The 22,235-nt window shown below is 43.9% G+C and overlaps 1 protein-coding gene across 2 annotated transcripts; it reads right to left on the minus strand.

The window, feature by feature from the left end:
- Window positions 1–1,769: 1,769 nt before the first annotated feature.
- LOC309601355 (phosphatidylinositol 3,4,5-trisphosphate 3-phosphatase TPTE2-like) lies at window positions 1,770–21,775 on the minus strand. Of its 2 annotated transcripts, none has more exons than XM_082334305.1 (19): window positions 21,755–21,775; window positions 20,876–20,944; window positions 18,752–18,829; window positions 16,390–16,437; window positions 15,505–15,666; window positions 14,970–15,089; window positions 12,059–12,158; window positions 11,160–11,223; window positions 10,564–10,628; window positions 9,912–9,972; window positions 8,907–8,988; window positions 8,736–8,824; window positions 7,397–7,458; window positions 6,348–6,428; window positions 5,182–5,287; window positions 4,424–4,521; window positions 3,950–4,045; window positions 3,404–3,474; window positions 1,770–1,900 (listed from the first exon to the last, which is right to left on the minus strand). In XM_082334305.1, exons 2-19 carry the CDS (start codon window positions 20,923–20,925, stop codon window positions 1,798–1,800), a joined length of 1,536 nt encoding a protein of 511 aa, XP_082190431.1. In that variant the 5' UTR covers window positions 20,926–20,944; window positions 21,755–21,775; the 3' UTR covers window positions 1,770–1,797. The 2 variants fall into 2 exon arrangements, with proteins under 2 accessions (XP_082190431.1, XP_082190432.1); XM_082334306.1 differs by lacking the exon at window positions 21,755–21,775 and adding an exon at window positions 21,169–21,175.
- Between the last annotated feature and the right edge of the window lie 460 nt (window positions 21,776–22,235).

Raw genomic sequence — 22,235 nt, forward strand, 5'->3', positions numbered from 1 at the left:
TACTAAGTTTATGTGCAATAACACGTGCAGCCCCCGAAGCAACACTGCAGCATCGCAGAAGTCGCACATGCACCAGCACCCCTTGCAGCACAGGCTAGGCTGCAATAGCAGGCTCCGGAGCCAGCACATCAGGCCGTTCTGAACCTCGCACATCCGTCAGGGCAGATCCTGAATACCACATCCAATTTCATGTTCCCCACTACAAGAAAGGCAGTGACGTATTGGAGCAAGTCAAGCAGAGGGCAACCAGGATGGATGGTGAAAAGAACTGGGTTTGTTCACCCGTAACAGAAAGCTGAGGAGAGATCTTGCTGCTGTCTGCAGCTGCTTTGTTCAAGCAGGGGACAGAACCAGGCTTTTCCGAGAGACACAAAGGGGCAGGACAGGAGTCAACAGCCACAACTTGGAACATGCGAAATTCCAGCCAGGAGGGAAAAGTAGTTACAAGATTAAGGCTTGTATGAAATCCCTATCCTTAGAGATCTATAGATCTGAACTAGCTTGTGTGAACCAGCTCTAGCTGGGCCTGTTTCACACGGGAGTTCGGACTACACAACCTCCAGCTACTTCCACTCACACCACTGAAGTGACCCAGGCTCGCTCTGTCCTGCACCTACAACTGCAAACAATTGGTGGAACACTTTTTGTCACTGAAGACAGGTTTCAGCCTCCACACCTGGAAGTACAGCACTGACAGAAGCAGCTTCCAACTCTGTGGGAGTTTCCAACAGCCCAGCTGCTAAATACCAAGTAATTACACAGCCATAGCAAAACTTGAGTCCACACATGTACTTCATGGTCTCCCACTACCCTCAAGAAAGCACCTGGAAGGTATGAGATCTCTCTGCCTACTCCATTAGCTAGTTATTAGCTATGGAAAGCTCTGTCAGTCCCCTTCTGCTCTTGGTTCTTAACAATAAAAAGACTAAAGCAGCAACAAAACCAAGAAGTAACCTCAACACGTTTCACATCAAGGAAGGCTTGAACAGTTTCCACAGAAGAGCTGCGCTGCTGAGAACAGCTGGAAGCAGAATAAGCATTGTCTGTGCATTACAGGTCTTTGTCTAGCTCAAGAGGCATCAGCGACCACCTGCAGTATTAGCTCAAGGAGCAAGCGCACAGATCAAGCCCATCCCACGCAGGCGCTGAGGCAAGCCTGGCTAACTGCTCCCAGGCAGCTGGCATGCCCACAAGCTGGTGCGCCGTCTCAGCCCTCTGCGGGGAGGTACAGTGACAGAGAAGCACCCACACAGTCTCCAACCCCACAGTCAGCTCCCAGGCCAGGTGTTGCTCAAAACCTTACATCATGGATTTCTGACGAACAGTGGTTCAATACCAAGACTTCTACTCAAGAACTATTAGTCTGACTGTGCCAGATTACTAATTCCTCCCTCCAAATTCCTATATTCTACCGACCTGTGCAAAACCCTGATGCTGAGGGAAGGTGTGTCAGATTCTTCCAGCAGTCTCCACCCACCATCATGTTAATGCTCTTGCTTAAAGACAAACAATTGTCATAGATTAATAAAGTAGGGATTACCTGGATGTAGAGACAGCTAAGCTCCAAAGGATCCAACAGCTCATTAACATGACATGACAGTCAGCTGACACTAAGTAACTCTCCAGAGTATTATTGCTCTGCACAACAGAACTTCATGTAAGTTTATTTGAGAAGCTGTATCTACACAGAAATACATTAAGTACATCAAAATGAGACTGCTTCACTTTATACTGAAGCAGCAAGACATTCTCCAGGAAGAGAGGTAAGTTGTGTGTTTCCCTTCTTTCGGCTTTCCTTTATGGTTCAGTAAAGTTCACCTCCACAGCAAACGTCTCACTATAGACTTTCCACGTTTTAGACTTGTGAGGGTTATCCAGCTCATTCCTGGGAAGGTAGAGTCTGAAAGACAAAAATTCAGTAGCATATCTTACAGCCTAAGACATGCTTTTCCTTTCAGCTAGCCAAGAGAACTTCAAGCTCAGCCCTGGAATATTAAATATAGCCCCAAATCTTCAATTTAGACAGACATCAGCCATGCCTGCACAGGGCTTTGGATCTGAACTAGTCTGAGAAACATACAATCAGCCTGATGGGTTTGCAGTTTGTTTGGTTTTTTTCCAGAGCCCCACAATGCAAGACTGTTAGAGTAAAATTAGCGTTACCTTCAGCAGAAGGCCTCCTGATGGGATGCAAGTGGCAGGAATTTAATAGCTGACCTTCCTAATGGCAAGGATTTGATTCAGTACTCAGTCAAGCTCATCAGGCATGTCCTCCACTTTTAATGCTTACCAAATTCATGTCTAGTTCTCACTTACTAGCACCTGCACATCAGCTGTAGCTGAATTAGAGACACAGAGACAGGAACACTGCCTTAGCAGCTGCTTCACTTCTGATCAGACCTAGCTCACCTAAGGTCTGCCAGAATTCTCTGGCCAGAGAGGGAAATAGTCTCTACTGAATTACGTTTAAGAGGTCATCTGGTGGGGCATTCTCCCTAACCCTGGAGGAAACAGAGCACTGGTGTGAAACTTGTGAGTAGCACTGTTGCAGGGCTGTCAGACAGCAGGCATACATTTCTCCTGGTACCGGTTTGGTCTAACTAGATGTCTGCACCTAGACTGCAAGGTGCATTGTTGGCTCAGCATATTAAGTTTAGAGTTATGAACATAGACTCTCCACATGCTCTGATGGGATCAATTAAGTAAGCATTGTTTCCTTCCTATTCCAGTCACAGAGAGAGCAGTAATTACATCTCATACATCAAGTTCACTGTTCCTCTGTCTAAGTCTGTCAAGTTTGGTAGATAGAAGAGAAGGATCTCCTGTCTCTCCATCTCTACATTACTCCCCTAGCCAGACAGACAAGCACAACTTTTGCTGGCTGGAGCTCCCCCAGGAGTTCTAGTCTCAACAAGACTAAACCACAGTAATTTCTAACTTTAACTTACTGCTTCTCATGCTTCTGTTAAAGAGCCTTTCTTTTGGATCCCAAGCATCAGTACCTCTAACTCTGGTCTTTATGTTTGCCTGCTAAGCTGCTGAATGAGTTCCAGCCTCTCAGTCAGCCACGCTATGAAGGATGGCAGAGTTGCCTTAGGTTTGAATAGTCAGCATTACCTTTTTGAATTCAAGTTCATTAACAACACTTAGAGTGCTGAGGAAAGAGTCCAATGGATTAAGCTGATTAAGATAAAGAGCTCACATATGTTTAAAACACTTGGCACAATGCAGGCAAGCATGTGCCAACTGCCTGCTTGCAAATTACAATTGAGAGTCAGAGACCAGTACCCACGCAGAAGCAAGATCAGCCAGCTATCTCAGCTTTCATATCCTGTTTAGGAACTTTCAACTCTGTTCAGACACCAGAAGTTAGGATCTGTAGGCAGTCACTGTAATCACTTACCTGTTATTTTCAATAAAGGAAGTGTTGAACCAGAAGAAGAATGGGCAGGCATCATAGCCTTTTGGGAGATCCTAAACACAAAGACCTTGTTTAAGGACTCCATTAGACAATACGATTCATTTTTTGCAGAGCAAGAGTACCCACCTGTCCTCAGTAGTTTGGTTTACAAAGCTACAGTGCCAGAATCAGTACACTTGAAGAGCCCAATACCACACCAAGATCACTGTTTTCACTGAAGTTATTTCAGGACTAGGTCACTCAAACTTAACACAACGAAGTAAGAGACCCATGTTAGAAGTAGCAGGTACTCAAATAAGATGTCTTGGTTGTTCTGTCTGAACAGCCCGATGCCTCCCCCGCCTGCACAGGCTGATGTAGCAACATTTGCTGCATCCCCCACCGCAGAGGTGGAATAACAGCTGCTACAGTGCTGCCACAGGGAGGAACACAGACTCTGCCCCACACAGCACAGCCAGCACCCAGCTGCTGTTTGCACTGCAGCCTCTCCCCAGACTCAAGTGAGGATCTTCATGCTGTTATACTTACAGAATGCGATTCAAATCTGACTTTCACATCACCACTTATAACAGGGCTGTCTTCCAAGCCAATGACTACAGAGTCACTTTCAGAATCAAAGAAGAGCTGGATAACAGAATAAAGTATTACTTTTATGGAGAGTTACTGCAGAGAGACAAGGGACCAATTCATGACAATACCTAACTACTCATGCATGGTATACAAGTGCAATAGCCATGCTAGAATAAGAGCCAACAATTTAAACTACTTGGGTCAGAGTGAGCTATTGCGTTTAATTGACATCTAGGGAATTCTTTCACTATCTTACCACTACTTTTCCTGTGATTTAGCAGAGCTTAGCTTTTTCATTCTCTCAGAATTTACAACATCCATTTATTTATAGTTTTATGCCCCGTATTCAACTTTTACAGGAAGACACTTTTGACCTATAAGTCAGCTTTCAGCTTCCGTGACTCAACTGACACAATTTCATAGTACTCTCACCTTGCAGTTTCCTTGACTGGCACATACACATTCTAGTACAACTTGCTTCCTCACTATTATCTGCACCGTCATATCAGTTCCGTTGCCTTTCCCAACTCCTAGGAAGAAAGAGTTGCATTATATCATAGTGCATACATTAGCAGGAATCACAAGTGGTCATGAAAACCAAGCGCAATCCTATTCAGAAGTGCCTTCTCTTCAGAATGCCTTGCTATAGACTTTAGAGAACTTAAATCCTAAAGGTAGCTCAAGATTCAGTGGTTGAAAGCTGTATTTTGAAGTAGCAGTAAATCCTACTAGTGGAGCAGGAACAGGCTAATGTAGAGTCTAATTCCACTGACTGAACAAGAACAGCAGTTTGAAGTCCCCTTCAACAAGTAGTGCTGAACTTCCAGCCTTTTATCAAAATTACCAGTACATATGTACAGAAACCGGTGTGTATATCAAGCTGAGAAACATTAGTGGATCCATTTCCACATGTGGAGTTAATCTTACTTGAAAAGTGATTCCCCTCCCAAAAGAGAGCAGGTTGTATGTGCACCACCATCTGATCGGACACCCAGAAAGTGACAGAATGCATGGGGCAGTTGTACTCCAAAATGCTCTTCATTGTATTTTAACTGTGCCATTTGAATTCTCAAATCCCAAATAAGTTTACATTCCTATCATGGGCTTAGCAAGAGAGACAGTAGAGATCAGCTGCCTATACTAGGAAACCATTACCAGATAGAGGAATGCCCAAATTCAAGAGTTCTTACCATGTATAGAGTGGATTTTGAGGTTTTTTATTTTGAGTTGTCTCTCTGGTGGGAGTTTCAAGTTATACTTGTTTTTCAGGATCTCATAATACCCAACATACCTACTCTGTAATGCAAAAAACCCAGACACATTATGCAGTTTCTGTACCCCACACAGACTAATTCTAGGCAGAAGTAGGATTAAATAGATCTTCTACACCAAGTTCTTAGCTCTCCTAAGTCTAAAGCTAAGAAGAAAGTAGCCATTTGTTCTCCTTCCCCTCCCCAGTTCAAACAATCCTCTAGAAAAATTCAATATCTACATTTTTAAGCAGTATTTAAACTTCATGTTCTAAGAGGAATTCTTTACTTCTGAGTTCAGCAAGGAGCTTTTATATTGTACTTTTTAAAGTGGCAGAACGTTTAAGTGTACAAGATACTTTCATTTTATAGAAGCACATTCTGAAGGACAGCTGTACTTCCATTCTATTCTATACCAGCAACTGAAGTACCTCTGTCACCAGCTTCATCTCACACCTCTGAATCTCACAGTACGCAGTGAATCAAAGCGAGCAAAGCCCCAAACTGTGGTCTGAGGCAATAACTTGTTTAGTATTTCCTTGTGAATGCAGTCTCTAGAGAACGCGTTCCTCCATCCAGCCACATCAGTGCCATAGCCCTCCCCAGGCCAGGCTGCAGGCTTCAGTGCATCCTTGATAAATAGCCCAATTGTCTTACAGGGTCATGCCCCTGTGAGGGTGGGCAAACACTGCAACAGGTTGCCCAGAGAGGCTGTGGAGTCTCCATCTGTGGAGATATTCTAGACCTGACTGGACACGGTCCTAGGCAACCTGCTTTAGCTCACCCTGCTTGAACAGTGGGGTTGGACTGAAAGCTCTTCTAATCTCAACAATGCTGGTATCTTAGATACCATAATTCAGATTTTATGATATTACACAGAGCAAGTCATAAGGAACATGCTTGGACAAAGGGGAGGGGGGTAAGATGCAGTGCAACCCTACCAGCTGGTAGTCTTCCAACCCTTAAAGAAAGGGTACGGAAAGTTCAGGAGCTAAGCATTAGTAGGAACCTACATCTCTGAAACAAGGCAGGGGAGGTGGGGTAGTGTCAGTGCTCACAAGGCTAGTGTTGGTTTGGCTACTGTTACTGGACCTGCTCAAGCTTACCTGGGATGGAGTTTCAACTCCTTGAAACTTAGTACTCGTACTTCTATCAGTTCTTCTCTCACCAAAGTAGTCCAAACTTTCCTACACAGGAAGACAATTTCAATGGTTAAGATATTCATCCCACCACCATTCCCCTTCCTGAGAAGTGGATAGTAAACTAGAATTACACTATTGAATTCCAATAAGGAAATACAAGTGAAAATATGCAATAGTTGTTTTGGTACCTTCTAAAGAAGGCTTTTAACTAGAATAAGAAAGTACTAATTAGGAAGTTAGATACATTAAGTTTGTCATCCATGAAAGAGTGTTAATAAAGCTCATTGAATGAGGAAAGCAATATGCTTTTTAAGCAATTTCTTTAGAACCCTCTATATTTCTCAAGTGGTCTGTGGCAGACCAAGCTGAACATTAGCTCAGATCTTCACAAGCCAAGCTCAGAGAAAAACAAGTGATTAAATGGATACACACTCTGGCCAGACTACCTTGAGTGACCTGGGCCTTCTGCAACCCAGGTCTCCAGATTGGTATACCAAACCTGGAATACTAAAGCAGCACATTCACCTGTCCTAGCTGGGACCTGCTGATCTTTCTTCCTTTCCCCAGAAGGACTTCTTGCTGTAATGCTGGCAGTCAAGACAAGACAATTCTTGATGCCTCACACTACTTGGAAGGAGGTTGGGGAAAAAATTGCACTTAAAAACAGTGACACTATCTTTAGTAGAGCATGCTCAGAAGCCATCTACAGTTTAAGAAAGTTGTTGCTCAAGATCTTAGGTCTATTATGCCTCCAGAAAAAAAAAAGCACTTCCAAGTTGCTATCCTGTTAAATTCTAGTCTCCCAGTTCTTCCTGGTCAAGAATAGTCTTCATCAGAAAGGAATTTACATGCTAGCAAGATTTGCAAGAACTTTTTTTTAAAACAGATTGTTCACAGTATCCTTTTTCCAGTATAGATTTTTTGCAGAGTATTAGTGCATTTCACCAATTAAGTAGTTTCTAAAGGGGCATTTTGAATACTAGAAGAATCAAAAAATAAACACCAGTTTTTACCTTTGCACTCTCAAACTGGTCACTGTCTATGAGCCAGGTACACACCATTGTTCCAGTCCTGCCTGTATTAGAAGAGACAGGTTGAACTACAGGAGTTCAAAGTTATTTGGAATTATTTTTGTGAAGATGAAGTTATAATTTTTGAAATAGAAGAGATAACAGGAGATAAGTGACACTACAGTAGTCAAGTGCCTGTATTTCTGGGAAGAATGAGTTAAAGACAAGATACTGCAGTTTGTTAACCTGTTCCTTGAAAGCAGTCCCCACATTTCTTTGTAGTATTCCTAGAGATACTTAAGTAAGTGGGCCAGCATCTACATACTCCATTTAGCACAGGACAGAGTCAAGTATACACTACTAGATCAGATTATAGACTGGCACTTGCCAATGCTCTAAGCCTCAAGAGTTGCTTCTCTAGTCCAACTTTCCCCCCCCCCCAACCCTACTAAGAAGGCATCATGCCTGCTAGCACAAAGATTCAAATATAGTCTCAGTTTTGAATTTAAAATCTCAGAGGTCAAGTCACCCCTCCCTACACTTGTTCTTCAAGCTGGTTTTGGCCTGCAGGTAGTTTCAATGTTCAGTTTTGCAAAACCTTTTAAGCTATGGTTCCAAGTGGGGGAAAGAGCCTTCTTTATGTCAAGTAACCACTGGTTTAAGCCAAATATTTGCAGTAGTAACAGCAGGCAGCTAAAGATGCAGCAGATGTTTGCAGAGAAATTCGGCTTATTTGCAGAGCTATCTATACACTTCAACAGCTCCTGCACTACTACAGGTTGTAGATAGCACTCACAGGTCAGGTCCTGTGCAGTAGCTTTGACTAGTCTGTTCCCATAAGACTACATCATACTCTGTCACATAATACCTTGTGTATCTTGATTGAAGATCCAGCAGTACCTACAACATTCTACCCTACCACCACAAGAAATTAAAAAGCTTGAGATATATCACAGTGCAGGATATTCAGTGTGGGTGACTGGCTGCCAGGAAGCCAAAGCAGCAGCTTAACTTTTGACAGTAGCAGTTTCAGTAGCTCCCATCCCCAGCCTCTCCTGGGAGACTGCTGTCCCAGCAGTCAGGGCAGCAGGAAGTTACTGAAGACCATTTTAAGAGATCAGATGCCAGCTTAGATTAAGAACCAATTTGGGCTACCTAGAAATGGGGTCATGTAATACTAAACACACAGAACAACACTGTTGCTAGTCATCACAGTGTCTGCAGAATTTGTCAAGTTACACTCTAAACCCATCTCATACTATGCCTTAAGGCCATGCTTATATCAAAGAAGCCACAATAATGTGTAATTTGTAGCACACAGATTACACATGAGAAGTCCTACCTTTGCCTCCTTTACAGTGAATTGCTATGATGTTCTTTTCATCTTGGCTCATCCATTCACGGACACTGGCAGTGAATTTCAGCATGTCCCTAGATAAGAGGAAAATTAGTGGATCAAAGCAAATGCCCACATAGAACTATGATGATATACATATTTCCTGACAAGACTCACTGTAGCGCTGGGACATTGTGGTCATCAATAAAGATCCTTTCCACCCTGTAGTGGAAGTACTTGGGGTCATAACCTTTTTCACCTACAAAGAAAGATCTGGAGTTATGCCAGGAAAGGGAATAGACTTGCAACAAAGAAAGTGGCTTGTGACACGCAACCGCCGGTCTGAGCATATACTGGTGTTTAAAGTACAGTAGTAAAAATAGACAGATCAGAGTGGAAAAACTACGAGGTAATTTGGCTAAAAACATGCTTGCTTAGCTTCTAGTTTCACACCTCTCACTTTTAAGTGAAAATTAATCTCCAGGCCCAGATGGCCATTCTGTTCCATAGGGGTTATTTAGGGATCTGAAAGTTAATGTTCTGATGTACTGGCAGGATCAATCACAGCAACCACCACCTACAAAGTGGTAAGGAGCTGCTAACACCATGCTCCTCATCTGTGACCCTTCATCTACCCCTCTGCTGGCTAGAAAACAGTTTTACTTTTTCAGGACTTCAGTATCAATGCTTCTATATCACACCTTGCCTGCTTCCAGCTCTGATGCTATACTATGAGAGAACACCGCAGGATAGTTGTTCCTGAAGTATTTTTCATTGTTTTAGCCACCTCTAAACAGGAGAGCTTTTAACTATTCATTCATCTCATTCTTCTATGCCTTCATTAGAAAAATCCTCCAACATCACCCCAAGTTTTAGCCCAGGTTTAGTTTTCCACTTCTTTAGTAAGAGTCTTGAAACACCAAAGCAATTGTTCAGCATGAGTAAGGAAGTCTAAACGGCAAGGCATCCAGTACCTCCTTCACAAGCTTTGGTACAATATATTAGATGCTCAAAGTCAATAACGTCAATAACCGTGTTCAGGACAGAAGGCAGACAGAGGCAGCTGGGTACTTTCGACAGACTTTAAATTACTGGAGATCTAGTATTGCCAGCATCATACCTTGAAAAGATGTTTTTCTGTTTAGCAGTATTTCAATACAGCCAGCAGCTAAACATACTTACTGCAGAGATTGTAGACTTTATAGTGGTCTGCATGTTTGGTGTCCAAAAATCTTGCAACTTCCTAAAACAATAACAAGATAAGAGTTCAGAGTAGTTAGTGTTCTACTCCTTATTTCCACTGCCACCTCATCTCCCACTCCCCAAGTAGGGTGAGCAACTACATTCATAAACAGCCCTTGGACAGCAGGTCTTTCCAGCCCAATAGCTCAGGTTCTTGTCTGGAATAAGAGTACTACTGTGACTATCTTCCCTGCCCTACATAGTTATATTTCCACAATATCAAGCAGCATAGCTCTAAAGGACATTAATGCAGACCTTTTAAACATCTTTATTTAGATGAGTATACAGCTCTCATCACTCATACTATTACTAGCCTGGGAAAGAGCTGACTTGGTTCTCTGAAGCATTCCCAAGGAGCAGGAGCATCAGAGCACCAGTGTGTGCACACTGCGAGATACATCCCACTAGGCTTAGCTACGAGACTACAACACAAGCAGTACAGCACAGTGGAGACCACCATTTAGTTATTCCAGCCAGCCAAGACAGCAGGATTATGATTGACTTGACAGTCTAGTCAACATGCAAATCAGTGGGAACCTAAAAGTAAAACAGCATTCAGAAATACTGAACTTGGTAGATGAGAGATTTTTACCTCTATAGGGTTCCTATAGAAAGACTGCTTCCCAGAAGATGGAAATGACATTGCAATAATGCGATCTGTGGAAAAGACAGCAATCAGAGGTAACAGGGCGAACCCTCCCCTTATGTAGGAACTACATGATTGAGAGCAACATGATTACAAAACAGCTGATTTCTACCCTAATTATAAGACCCACCTACCCATTTCTGAGAGGCTTTCTTCTGCATTTAGTATAGCTAAAGCAGGAGAATAATGCTTCCTGAAGCATCAGCTACCATTAAGTGTCAGTCTCCATAGAAGCACAGGCAGAAATACTATGAGTTAGTCAATAGTTTCTCAGCTCTGGTTCCCTAGGCTTCAGGAGGATTTCTATCATTACATACAGCATGTATAACCTCTCTCCCAGAAGGCTAATCCTTGAGAACAGTGTCAGAGTCAGGAATTCATATCTCAAAATACCACAGAAAAGGAGTAGGCCTGGTTTGACTTCATACTTAAGTTTCATCAGTCTAAAACATTGCCTGTATTTCATGTCAAGCACTTATTAACTGAATAACTAGTGTTAGCAGGATGTAACATGCTGCAAAGTGTCATTTGCTTCTACAAACCAGTAACATAAGTGAGATCCAGATCAAAGCCATCTTTCATATAACGCCTTTTGTTTTCAGAGACCTGCCAAAAAAAGAGCAGAGTTAGTCTTCCAAAGGAATGCCAAAGATCAACAAGTGTTGCCTGTTACTAGGAAAAACCAACCATCTAGACTCTGAAGTTAAGTCATGAGTAGCAGAGCCTCATTTTGCTATGAAGTTCACAGCATTAGCCAAGAATAATGTTTATTGTGTTAGCTTTTAGGTAGAAGCTCCATACAGCATTTTTACCCTGAAGTATCAAAGTTTATTCTAGTGGAAAGAACACTGCAGATTCTCTGCAGACTACAACATGAACCTGTCATTGCTATTTGAGTGTTTGGGGGCTGAGGGAAGGAAGAAGAAAGTTAAGGGCAGCATAACCAAGACTGCTTATTCCTGAGCAAGAGGACATACTTGAAGCTTCAAGTACCACTTTAGTGCCCCTGACGAAAATAAGGGGCATTTACAATGGATAGAGCTTCAACAGCTAGGTTGTTTTGTTTTCACCTGGAGTAAGCAGCAGAAGCATTAAAATTCCTGTCCTCCCCCATGTGAGGAAAAACAGTCTATGTATCACACAAACTAGAAATTATCAATTGAGGCACATGGTGGTGTTGCAATCACTTTAATATGCTGGCCTTCGAGGTCAAGTTGCTGCTTACTCACGTAGAGTTAAGAATTATTAGCTATACTGAAGTTAGAGGCAAAGCTCTGGTACCCTGTCAGGAACACTGACCAGACTTGCTGCTTAGGCAATATCATCATTTGCAGATCAATAGGCTGTGGGCAATCTTGCTGCTCACCATTGATGGCTGCCCAGAGAAAGACATAGTTGGAAACAGTAATAGTAGCCTAGATATATTAAGAGGCCAACTTACCATTCTCCTGGTCACCACTTCAAGTTGCTTCTTTTGTGAAGCCAGGCGGAATATTCTTATTAAGATGACAATTCTCAGAACTCGGAGGAAAGTAACCATTCTAGACGAGTGTCAGATTCACCATGAAAGAAAGAAGAAAGTGAACACAATTAAATTTAGATGCAAAGCTTAAAGCTATTTAAAAAGCTGTTTCAGAGACAGTTTAAAGCTTTGTTTCATATACTGAACTAGGACTTCTCAGGCTGATTTTGGAGAAAGAATACTATGCTTGAAGAACACCATGGTTTTATTGAGGTTTTTTTGGGGAGTATGTGGTCTGAACAGCTAACAGAACTAGGAAACCCCCACTTGCTCGAACAGACTTTCACAGGCACCTCTGCTCAGCAAGCAACACTACCTATGTTATTATCCCAAAATTCTTGTTCTTTGAAGCTTGTTCTCAAGTATACATTTAAGTGTAATTAGCCACCTAAAAATAGCTGAAAAGAGAAGCTAGACAAGCTATATACATCATGCCTTGATTAAGAAACCTGAGAACAGATCAGTATAAACCCTGTTTAATAATTCAGCAACTTGAGCAGATGATTTGGTTTGAGGAACTTTGAACTGCTGTTGAACTTTGAAGCAGGCAAGATGCTTATGTGAGTGGTTCTACAGAAAAAACTGAACAGGGGCAGCTGCTTTCACATACCCTTAGGCACTAGGGCAAACTAACATTCATTCCTTAAGGAGGTATGTGAGCATATACTTTTAAGGAGCACATGCACATATTCCAGATCCTGATCACTTAGGTAAGAATCCTGGTGAATACCTATAGTAAGGGGGACAAATATTATGGAAACATTATCCCATCACCTCCAGTTGAAGACAGTCTGCTCTCCACTGATGGGGAGCTTAAAGTCAGCAAGAAAGGGTTGTCCTGGACACCTGGAAGAAAGCTTCAGTTTTGTCCCCAGCTCCTTCCTAGTCCAGGATCACCCTATTGTTTTCAAAACAGAGTTCCCTTGGAGCTAGCAGCCAAGGAGCTAAAAGCCAAGGAGGCGAACCAACACTGGAGTGAAGACTCCATAGCCACTCTCCCCAGCCTGAACCACAACTGTGAGAAGCAGCTCTTCAAGATAAAAGCAGTTTGCGTTCTGCCCTTTAGGAAGTCAGCCAGTTAAGCGTTAGCTCCCACACTGATACCCAGCTCTCATTCCTCATTATCCTTTTATAGGTCAGACTTCAGGGAAACAGGTAACTCACCCCAGTGCACACCCAGCTAGACCAGATTAGAAACAGGGACCATACCCCTCCATCAGGGTATGTTACCTCTAGGTACTGCCACTGAAATTTCACTTGTCACATATACACTCTCATCCACATAAAAGCTGCTCAGATTCCAATTATTCTGAGATATATCAGGTGCTTTAAGACTGCTGTTTGCTTCTGGAAGAAGGTCTATGAGGAAAGAAAAGTAATAAACCCCAGGTAGGCCACTGGGAATTCGTTGGATTGTGTGGACACTACTGGAGCATTAGGTGGGAAGACCTCTCAAGATCTGGCCAAGTCTGAGGTATCACCTAGTGCCAGGTAGTAATATTTTGGTCAGAACAGGACTGAAGAGCCCTTAACAACAGGCACCTTACAAAGGGCCTCAAGAATTGCATGGGTGAGGTGGTAGGCCCCAGCTGAGTATCTTCTGAGAACATCAGTGTTAACTCCTTTTCATGTGACCCAAAAGCCTATTCTAAATTCCCATTGACTTGATCAAGTCAGAATACAAGGAACTTGCACCCACCAATCTACAACAGGATGGGTCAGTGCAGTATCAGGCCTACTACTAACATAGCCCAGTAAAGATAGCAGTGCAGATTACCCTGTCCCAATCCTTTTTATCCTACCATTAATTGGATGCTGCCATAAGATGAAAGCTGCCTTAGAAAAATGTGGCCAGAGGGATGGGAAGTAATCATTAAACTCAGATTAATGTTTAAAAAGACCTGGAAGGAAACAGCCTTTTATGATTCTATGGCTGTAAAAGCTATTCCTTTGACAGTTCTACTTTTTCAAATGCCAGCTAAACTCAGGTTTCAAGAGACAATAATAATTCCAGATGTTTCTCCAACTCCAGATTCTTCAGTAACTAGACTTTGAGCTAGTTTCTTCTAGAAGAATGTTTCCCCCCCCTTGTAGCCACATGAATTGGGTAGGTGATTTTTTTTTTTTTAAGAAAAAAGCTCAACTTCTCTCCCTGTCTGATGCAAGCAAGTTTCACTAATTCAAACCTCGTGAAGATAAACTAAAGTTATAGTTCTGTCTCCATCAGAAATGGATTCCTCTCACAGGTTATCACCTCATCAAGCTACAGAAATCAGATGGAAATATGACTTGAATTAACTTATGCACATAAACAGCATGTTTCCCCTCCTCAGGGCATGGCTGAAAAATGCAACATCGTTACCATGGGGCTTTTGGGAAAGCAAGGTGGAGAAAATAAGACAGTGTAGCAACTCTTTATTTCAAGATCCATTAAATGGAGATCCTCCCTCAGTTGTCTGTTCCATTTGCTATTATAATCCATCTTTTCTTTCTAACCTTCTTCAGACTCTCCTCTCTTTATCAGAGCTGCTGCACACCTTCCCCCCCAAAATGCTTGAGTCAGAGCATTTGATGGCCTCACTATTCACTTTTATTTACCCCAACTGATATGTTTAGATCATCTCTGCCTTCGAGACAGGGACAGTCTACAGTGTAACTGTAGACCAAAGTCAGGTGTCTCTATCCTTCATTAGTCTGTTCCACGAAATACTATCACAGCCATATTCATGATCTAGTATGCACGCATCTAGCTCAGAGGTGCCCAAGAAAATTCTTAGAAGACTACCAAGAAAAGAGAGCTCATATTTAACAGCTGCCATACCATTCTTACCTTGGTATCTGATCTGCTGCAGCAAGGTCCGAGAAGGAGTATGTCATGTTAATTAACAGAGTGCCCACCACTATGAATGCATCCAAAATATTCAGTTTGGACCGGAAATAGTTCCTGAAGCTGAAAGAAAGGAGAGTTTTAGACAGATGTCCATATGGATAGCAAAGACTGAAACACATCTTCAGGAAGAGAACCACCTACACAGAACTACTGCTAAAGACAAGCTCTCCTGAAGTAGTTCTTCACACTAAGCACTGAAGACTCATTATAAAACTAATCTTACACCTGGCCTATACACATAAGTCACAGCAAAGCTGATGCAGTTTCCAAACGCTCACTTATACCAAAAGCACTTTACAGATTATTCTATGGAAGGGTAACAGCCAATATACACAGCCAAGAAAAGATATGGCCATTGTCTATGATCAGAAAATTAGCCTACAGGGCATCCATGCTCATAGTCCAAGCTTGAAGTATTGCTTCCTTACTAGCCCGAGGGCTTGCCACACTGACTTAGCTTTTGCCCGTGTCTTACCCTTCAACAAACACCCTCAGGAGAACATCGATGAGAAAGAAGAGTGCTATTGCCAGGGAAACACCTTCAAGAATCTCTCTAACACCCTTCTTCTTCTCACTGATAGCCAGATCCACAATCACAACTATAATGTCCACAATGATAAGCACAACTCCAAATACTCTGCAAAAAGAAAAATACAACTTGAGAGGTAGGAATGAACTGCTGACATTTATTGACCGAAGAGCACAAGCCCAGATTTTTGTTTTAAGCTGTTCCCGTGAGAGTATGTTTTCTTATATACAGATTGAGGTCTGCTTGTATAAGCAGCTGAAGGATTCAAATTGCATTTTTGAAGTGATCTGCGCAGAGTATATCATCCATGGGGAATGGTATATTTACCTCTGACTCAGCTGTAGTTATTAACCCATAATTCCCCAGCTACCCAGAAGCAGTGCAAACCTGGATGCTTTAAGGCACACAAGTGTCAGTGCTGTCTTTCAGCTCACCTTCCCTCCCACTCCTGACTTAGTATAGTCCCTTAAAAATAACTATCTTTAATGGCTTGCCTTGTTCCAGCACCTAGACTGCATAGAACTGACCAACTGGTTGTTCAAAGGCTGCCACAGCCTAGAGTAAGCCATTAAAGAGCTTTTATCCAAGTCAATGGCATTTACAGTTTTGACTTTCAGCTCTCCTTGGAGAATGTAGTCATATCTGTTTAAGACTTCTTTCCCAATCAAAGTACTTTTCTCAAGTCAGCCTTCCAGGGCGTGATAGGGGATTCAGTACTTTCCAGACAGAGCAGGCTGGAGTCACTGTTGTTCAAGGAATTCTCCAAGTTCTTACACCAGAAATAAGGACTATTTCTGCCTTGCCCATATCATTACAAGCACGATCTTTTACCTGAATCCAAATGACATCACAAATGGGGAAATTTTTCTCCTAATTGCACTGCAAGAGAAGAGAATTGGCATCAAGACAAGTGACATTTTGCTACTGATATTAGCCACAAAAAGCACTGTTATATTCTTTTGTTCACATTCTTTTGGTTTGAGAATTCTGTAAAGTACTGATTTCTTTAAGAGGTGATTATTCAGTTGCATTCATGAAGTATACAGGTTAAGACAGTACTTGAAAGAAATACTTTGACCACTTGTTAGAAGTAGTATTCATCAGTTACAGACCCTAGAAGTACAGCAGTACGTACTTATGCATGACACTATTCAGTGTCAATTCCAGTGACACTAGAAGTCTGTCTTAATGCCCAGTAATAAGCTTTAAAAAGTGGGCTTATATAATAGCTATTGGTCAAGAGGAAGATTAAAGGATAAACATCTCTAGGGTATCTTGTTCAAGATATTAACTTATTATATCAGAAGATTTTTTTTTTCCCCAGACCTGGAAAAACCTACACTTGTTAATAGCACCACTACTGCTTCTGTGCTCTTGTAATAGAGGAAGACAAATCCCTCTTCTACCTTTAAAAGGAAATGGTGGTTTGGCTTTCAGATTGAAGACTCAAGTGCCTTTTAAGAAAATGAATTACTGAAGCGAAGTTCTTCCAGTGGTGAGCATTATCTCCAGCCCTAGCAGGGTTTCAGCTCCTGTTTTCAGTTACAGATTTGTTGCCTCTTTGGTATGCTTTAAGCCTTTTGGTTTAAAGCTAGGCCTTTGTGTAACTACCTTACTAGCTGAAAGTCTATTTAGGCTACACCAAGAACTAAGGTAGAAGCAATTATTTGCAAACCCCAAGTTTTGACAGTTTGAAAAACATATTGCCAGTCTGTTAAGTAATCTTGGGATTACTTAACTACTGTAACCACCAAGTCTTTTCTTAGACACCTAAAGGAAAACACCTTCTCCAAGTATATCACTAACAGTAGGACCTACCAAAAGTCCTGACATACTGACAAAACTACTGGTAAATTCCTTTTGTATTGTTCACATACCTCCCCTATCTTTCCTGTTACATACAGTTCCTACACTTCCCCTCCCCACCACCTTTAGAGATACCACTGTTACAGGAAGTATTGTCAGCTCAATAATGCATATTGCACCCCACTGATCTTGTCTGAGCTACTTGTTTCTTCTAAGGTAACTTGAGCATTGCATTCCACCTGGTGCATACCCTTAACACCTCAATAACTCTGTTTAAGACAAGGCTGGGCATCTTGAAAGTGATGAGGAAGCATCTTGCTGGGCTTAATGAGAAGTGTGTGCTAATTCAGTAAGTTCAAACTTTAAACTAAGAAACAAGGTCTAGCCAGCAAACATTTGCATCCTTAAGCAGGAAGGAGATACTGAGGTTGTAGTACCCACTTTTCCCATGGAAGTCAAGAATGTGACAACAAGTCATCTTGAAGGCAGCCTAGCATATAAGAAGTTCTCCTTGCATTTAGCACACCTACTATCTAAGGAAGCACTGCAATAATTACACTAACAGTTTATTGGTCTATGTCTTTGCCCAGTCAATCCTACAATGCAAATGTAGTAGGTACACAAAGACTACACACACAGTAGACACAAAGTCTAAGGACAAGTACCTTTATTAGGTACACTAAAGACTGAAATATATACACACCACTCCAATTTGGCCTGCCAACATCTTAAATCAGTTGAAAAGAATGTGGCACATTTGCTCACATACAAATGCATTTCACAAAGGCTTTAAGCTAAGTAAATGCCAACTTCTGAATTCTAGGAAGACACGTTGTCACATAGAGGAACAGAGATAACAGGCTTAATCTTACTGTTCTTGAGCTGCAGAAACAGAGAAACAATACTTGCCACTGACTTGACTAAGAATGCTGTAAGAGTTAGTAATCTGGTGACAAGAGCTACACACTGTTAGAAAATAACTGCTTCAAGAACAGACTTAATCACTAGCAAGTTCAGTTTAGTCTTGACAAGGGCCTGATGCTTATTATTTGCCTCAGATACTTGTTCACCTCATTTTCTCATCAGCATTTGTTCTTCTGTGCTCCCCCAAACTCACTCCTTTGGGAAAATTTAAATAAAGCAGTTTGGACTACACATTCTCCATAATATGATGGACTTGCAGCTAGTTCTTGCGTTGGGCTTTCATCTCTAGAGGCATAAAGAAGCTTCCTGAACTTACTTGTCTTTATTATGTACTAGAACAAATGTCGATATCAAGTAATTTACCAGGCTTATCTCTACTTCAGCAAGCCATCTGCCTTCTTATTTTGGCTTAAAGTTTCCACTTTTGGGGGTAAGCAACACATTTAGTATATCATTGGCTTACCTGGAACAGCTGTCTGGTTCATTATCCTCATCACGACCATCATCAATCTTTACTGTGGGCTCTTCTGCTGTTGGAGAGCTGGCAAAGGAATAACCCAAGTCACATACTGATACAGATGTCAACTCTATACATTGCTACCCTTCGCTGTTCCAGAGAAAAGACTATTAACTATCAATCAGCTGAGCAGTGAGCAGCAGCCTAGGCCATCGCACCAGGGGAAGACAGACTTCCCATACATTGGCACAGCAGAACCCCCTGGCTTGTACTGACCAAGTTCCTGTTAGCAATCCATCTTTCAGAAGTTTCTCTTTTGAGGGAGAAAGGGAACAGATGTGTTCAGCAATAGCATAAAGGGCTTTGAAGTAGTGCATCCAAGAGTCTGCTGAGGACTTGACAGTCCAGTCCAGACTCTGGAAGTGCTGGAAACAGGCATATGCAAAATTGCTTCAGAGAGTCCAAAAGACATTAATGCTATTACAGTAAACTACTTGTTCAGAAAACGAACATTTTCACCAGGAAAAGCCATAGCACAGAGATGTTTTTGTGCAGAGCAGGATACCAGACCGGAAACTGGAAGACCAGAGCAGCAGCAGCTGAGCTAGCGCTAGAACAGCATTTTTTGGGGATAGTGGCTGCTTGCCATAACTTCCTTAAAAGGGTCTCTTTAGATCAAATTTTTGTTCAGCCACCTGAGAAGCTTTGAAGGCCACATGACGTCTTCAGAGAAAATAAAGCATAACATCCAAATCCAGGAGCTTCTAATTCAGCCTTCACCACAGAAATAGTGCTGCATAATAGCACAGCCACAGCGTTTGCTGTGGCTCTGTCTCTGGCATCACTGCTTCTTGAGCAGGAGCAACTACATACACGTATTCAATATTGATGTTTCCATGTTGTTCTGAGGTACTCTAGCATGGCTGAAGCGTTAGTGTAACCACTCAGAGGATCCAAGTATTCTTCACCCTCCACAATGGGCCCATGCACCAGTGCTGTTTCTGCAGTGTAGACTAATCCCCTTTTAAGCAAAAAGCTTAATGATTCATTTCCTACAGTGTCAGCAATCAGTACTGATGGTTCACCACCTGCACTCAGTATCAGGCTGAAAAGAGGAATGATTCCTAGCCCAGACCCCTCCGCAACAATTTTTGTATTTAAAGCTAATTTTCCAGCTCCAGTATCTCCAGACAGCAGTACCCTCACTTTGTTCCTAAAACTGAGCCAAAGTTCTAGCAATATATCACCTTTCAGCTTTGCTTCCCAGCTATTCTTATGGAATATTCACTTGGGAGTTTCCACTTAATGTACAGCCGAAATGCTTCAATCATTAAAGCAGGTTACTGCTGCTACAGCAGTTTTGCTGCAGGTCACTTGCTTATACTTGTAGACACATGAAGTGCACCAAATGTCACCTTCTTATCCTCTACTGCGATTAAAATAAGCCAAAACAAGAATGAGCAACAGTAGTGTTTTGGGTTAGGAAGCCAATCTTTAACACAAAAAGAAAACAGAAGCCAAGTCCGAGTACACTGTTTCCACTGTGCTCTCACACAAAAATTCAGTTTAGATAATGCTTTCCTCAGAAGGAGTTTGTTTTGCTGAGCACTCTGCCTCCACTTGTTATCCAAGCTAGACCAAGCTCTCTGCCACAAGCTACTACATCTAGTCTTTGACTACCGGGGTGGAAGAGAAGAAAATGAGGATATACTAGAAAAACCTATTTCCTCCCCACACACTCTGAACTTTAGACTTGAAGCTTTTAAAGATAGCAGAGCAAGAGCATCTTGCTCTACAAGAGAGCTTGACAGTGATTCTGGAGTCTAGAAAAGAAGAGGCTTTACTGCCTTGAGCTTGTTATACCAGGGCTAGGTGCTCTGTACTTCTTAGTTAGTTCTTAACTACCTCTAAGAAGTCAATCACAACAGCTCATTTCTCTCAAAGATATCACTCCTCACAGGCAACAGCATTTTGAGGGGGGAATACAAAGACTATATCCTATATAAACTTCAAGCGCTCCATCATTATTCTCTTTGTTATATTTAAAGCACTAAGAAACTCTAGACAGGGGACCACACACAGCATACTCCATTCCCAAACCCATACGCTGGTGCAGTTGATTTCACTCACCCGGATGCTTCTTTCAGCTCTGCCCCTTGTTCATACCTCACAGTTGTCATCTTGCCTGTTGTTGCTCTGCTGCTCTTAAAAGAAGCACATCAAGTTACGGAGAGATCGGTACAATAAACAGTGAATACCAGCATCCTATAGCAGCCTCACCCGTTACCAGCAGACGGTTGACAAAGCACAATCTTTATCTATAAGGCTAGCCGAGAGTCAGTGCACTCAGTGGTGTGATGAAGGTTTTTTTTAACTATACCTAATATGCCACAGCGACAATAACTTTAAAACAGCATCGTTACCTGACGATGAAGCACTTTTCCCCTGCTTCAAGCTATGAAGCACACAAGAGCCGCCGCTGGCAGGGGCGCAGCCCCGGCTGGAAGCCGCGGGGAGCGGGCCCGAGGGCTGCCGGCACACGCCGGCTGCTCCGACGGGAGGCCCGCGCTTCGTCCCCCTGCGCCCCTGCTCCCTCAGGCCTGCCTGGGGCACAGCCTCGCAGTCCCGGGGCGGGAACCGGCTCCCACGGCGCGGCGGGCACGGCCCCGCCAGCAGCCTCCCCGCTGCCCCGGCGTCGGCAAGCCGCCGGCACCCCTTCCCGGCGGAGGCCCCGCAGGCCGAGCCCCGGCCCGGCGGCCGCCACACGGAGCCCGCGGCTCCGCAGCCCCAGCGGGGACAGCCCGCGGCGGCCCCGGCCCCCCGGGAGCTCCCTCTCGCCTCACCCCAGCGCGGCCGCCCACCTCCTGCCGCCGGGCTCACAGCCGAGCCCGGACACCGCCCCCGGCGCTCCGCGGGCTCAGCGGAAAGTCGCGCTAAACTTCCTGAGGGCCGTTCCGCCGGCCCTCCCGCCTTCCCTCGCCCCGGCCGGCCCGCGGAGCTCCCGCTCACCTGCCGAGGCGAGGCCGAGCCGCGGAGCGGGAACGCGCCTCAGCCCCCCGCCGGGCCGCGGCTAAATGGCGCGGCGGCGCCGCACGGCTGCACCTGGGCCGGGGCCGGGCCCGCTGCCATGGCGACGGCCCCGCCGCCGCCCGTCGCCTCGCAGCCAGCAGCAGCAGCAGCAGCAGCAGCGGGCGGTGGGCAGCGGGTGGGCAGCGGGGCGCCGCGGCCCCGGGCGCCTCTCGGGGCCCGCCGGGCCGGCAGCCGGGCCAGGGCCTGCCCGTCCCCCCCGGGGTCACGCCGCGCTGGGCCCGCAGAGGCCCGCAGGAGCGAGGAGGCCGGCGGCCGGCCCGCCCCAGCAGCGCCTGCCGCCTTCTCCCGAGCCTGGGCCCTTCGCCTGGTGTGGACGTTGCGCTTCGATGCCGCTTCGTACGTTTCCCGCGGGATGGCGGCTTGTGGGGCTGCGAGGGGGACAGGGTCGGTGCGGGCAGGC

This window comes from Platalea leucorodia (assembly GCF_965183815.1).
Source record: "Platalea leucorodia genome assembly, chromosome: 2".
In the NCBI taxonomy this organism is placed as follows: domain Eukaryota; kingdom Metazoa; phylum Chordata; class Aves; order Pelecaniformes; family Threskiornithidae; genus Platalea; species Platalea leucorodia.

Coding starts and splice junctions, on each gene's coding strand:
- LOC309601355 (XM_082334305.1), bottom strand. CDS start 20,925: ATGACAACTGTGAGGTATGAACAAGGGGCAGAGCTGAAAGAAGCATCC. Junction 10,629..11,159: donor GGATCTCACTTATGTTACTG/GTTTGTAGAAGC, acceptor TCTTTTCCACAG/ATCGCATTATTGCAATGTCA. Junction 4,046..4,423: donor CCAGTCAAGGAAACTGCAAG/GTGAGAGTACTA, acceptor TCTGTTATCCAG/CTCTTCTTTGATTCTGAAAG.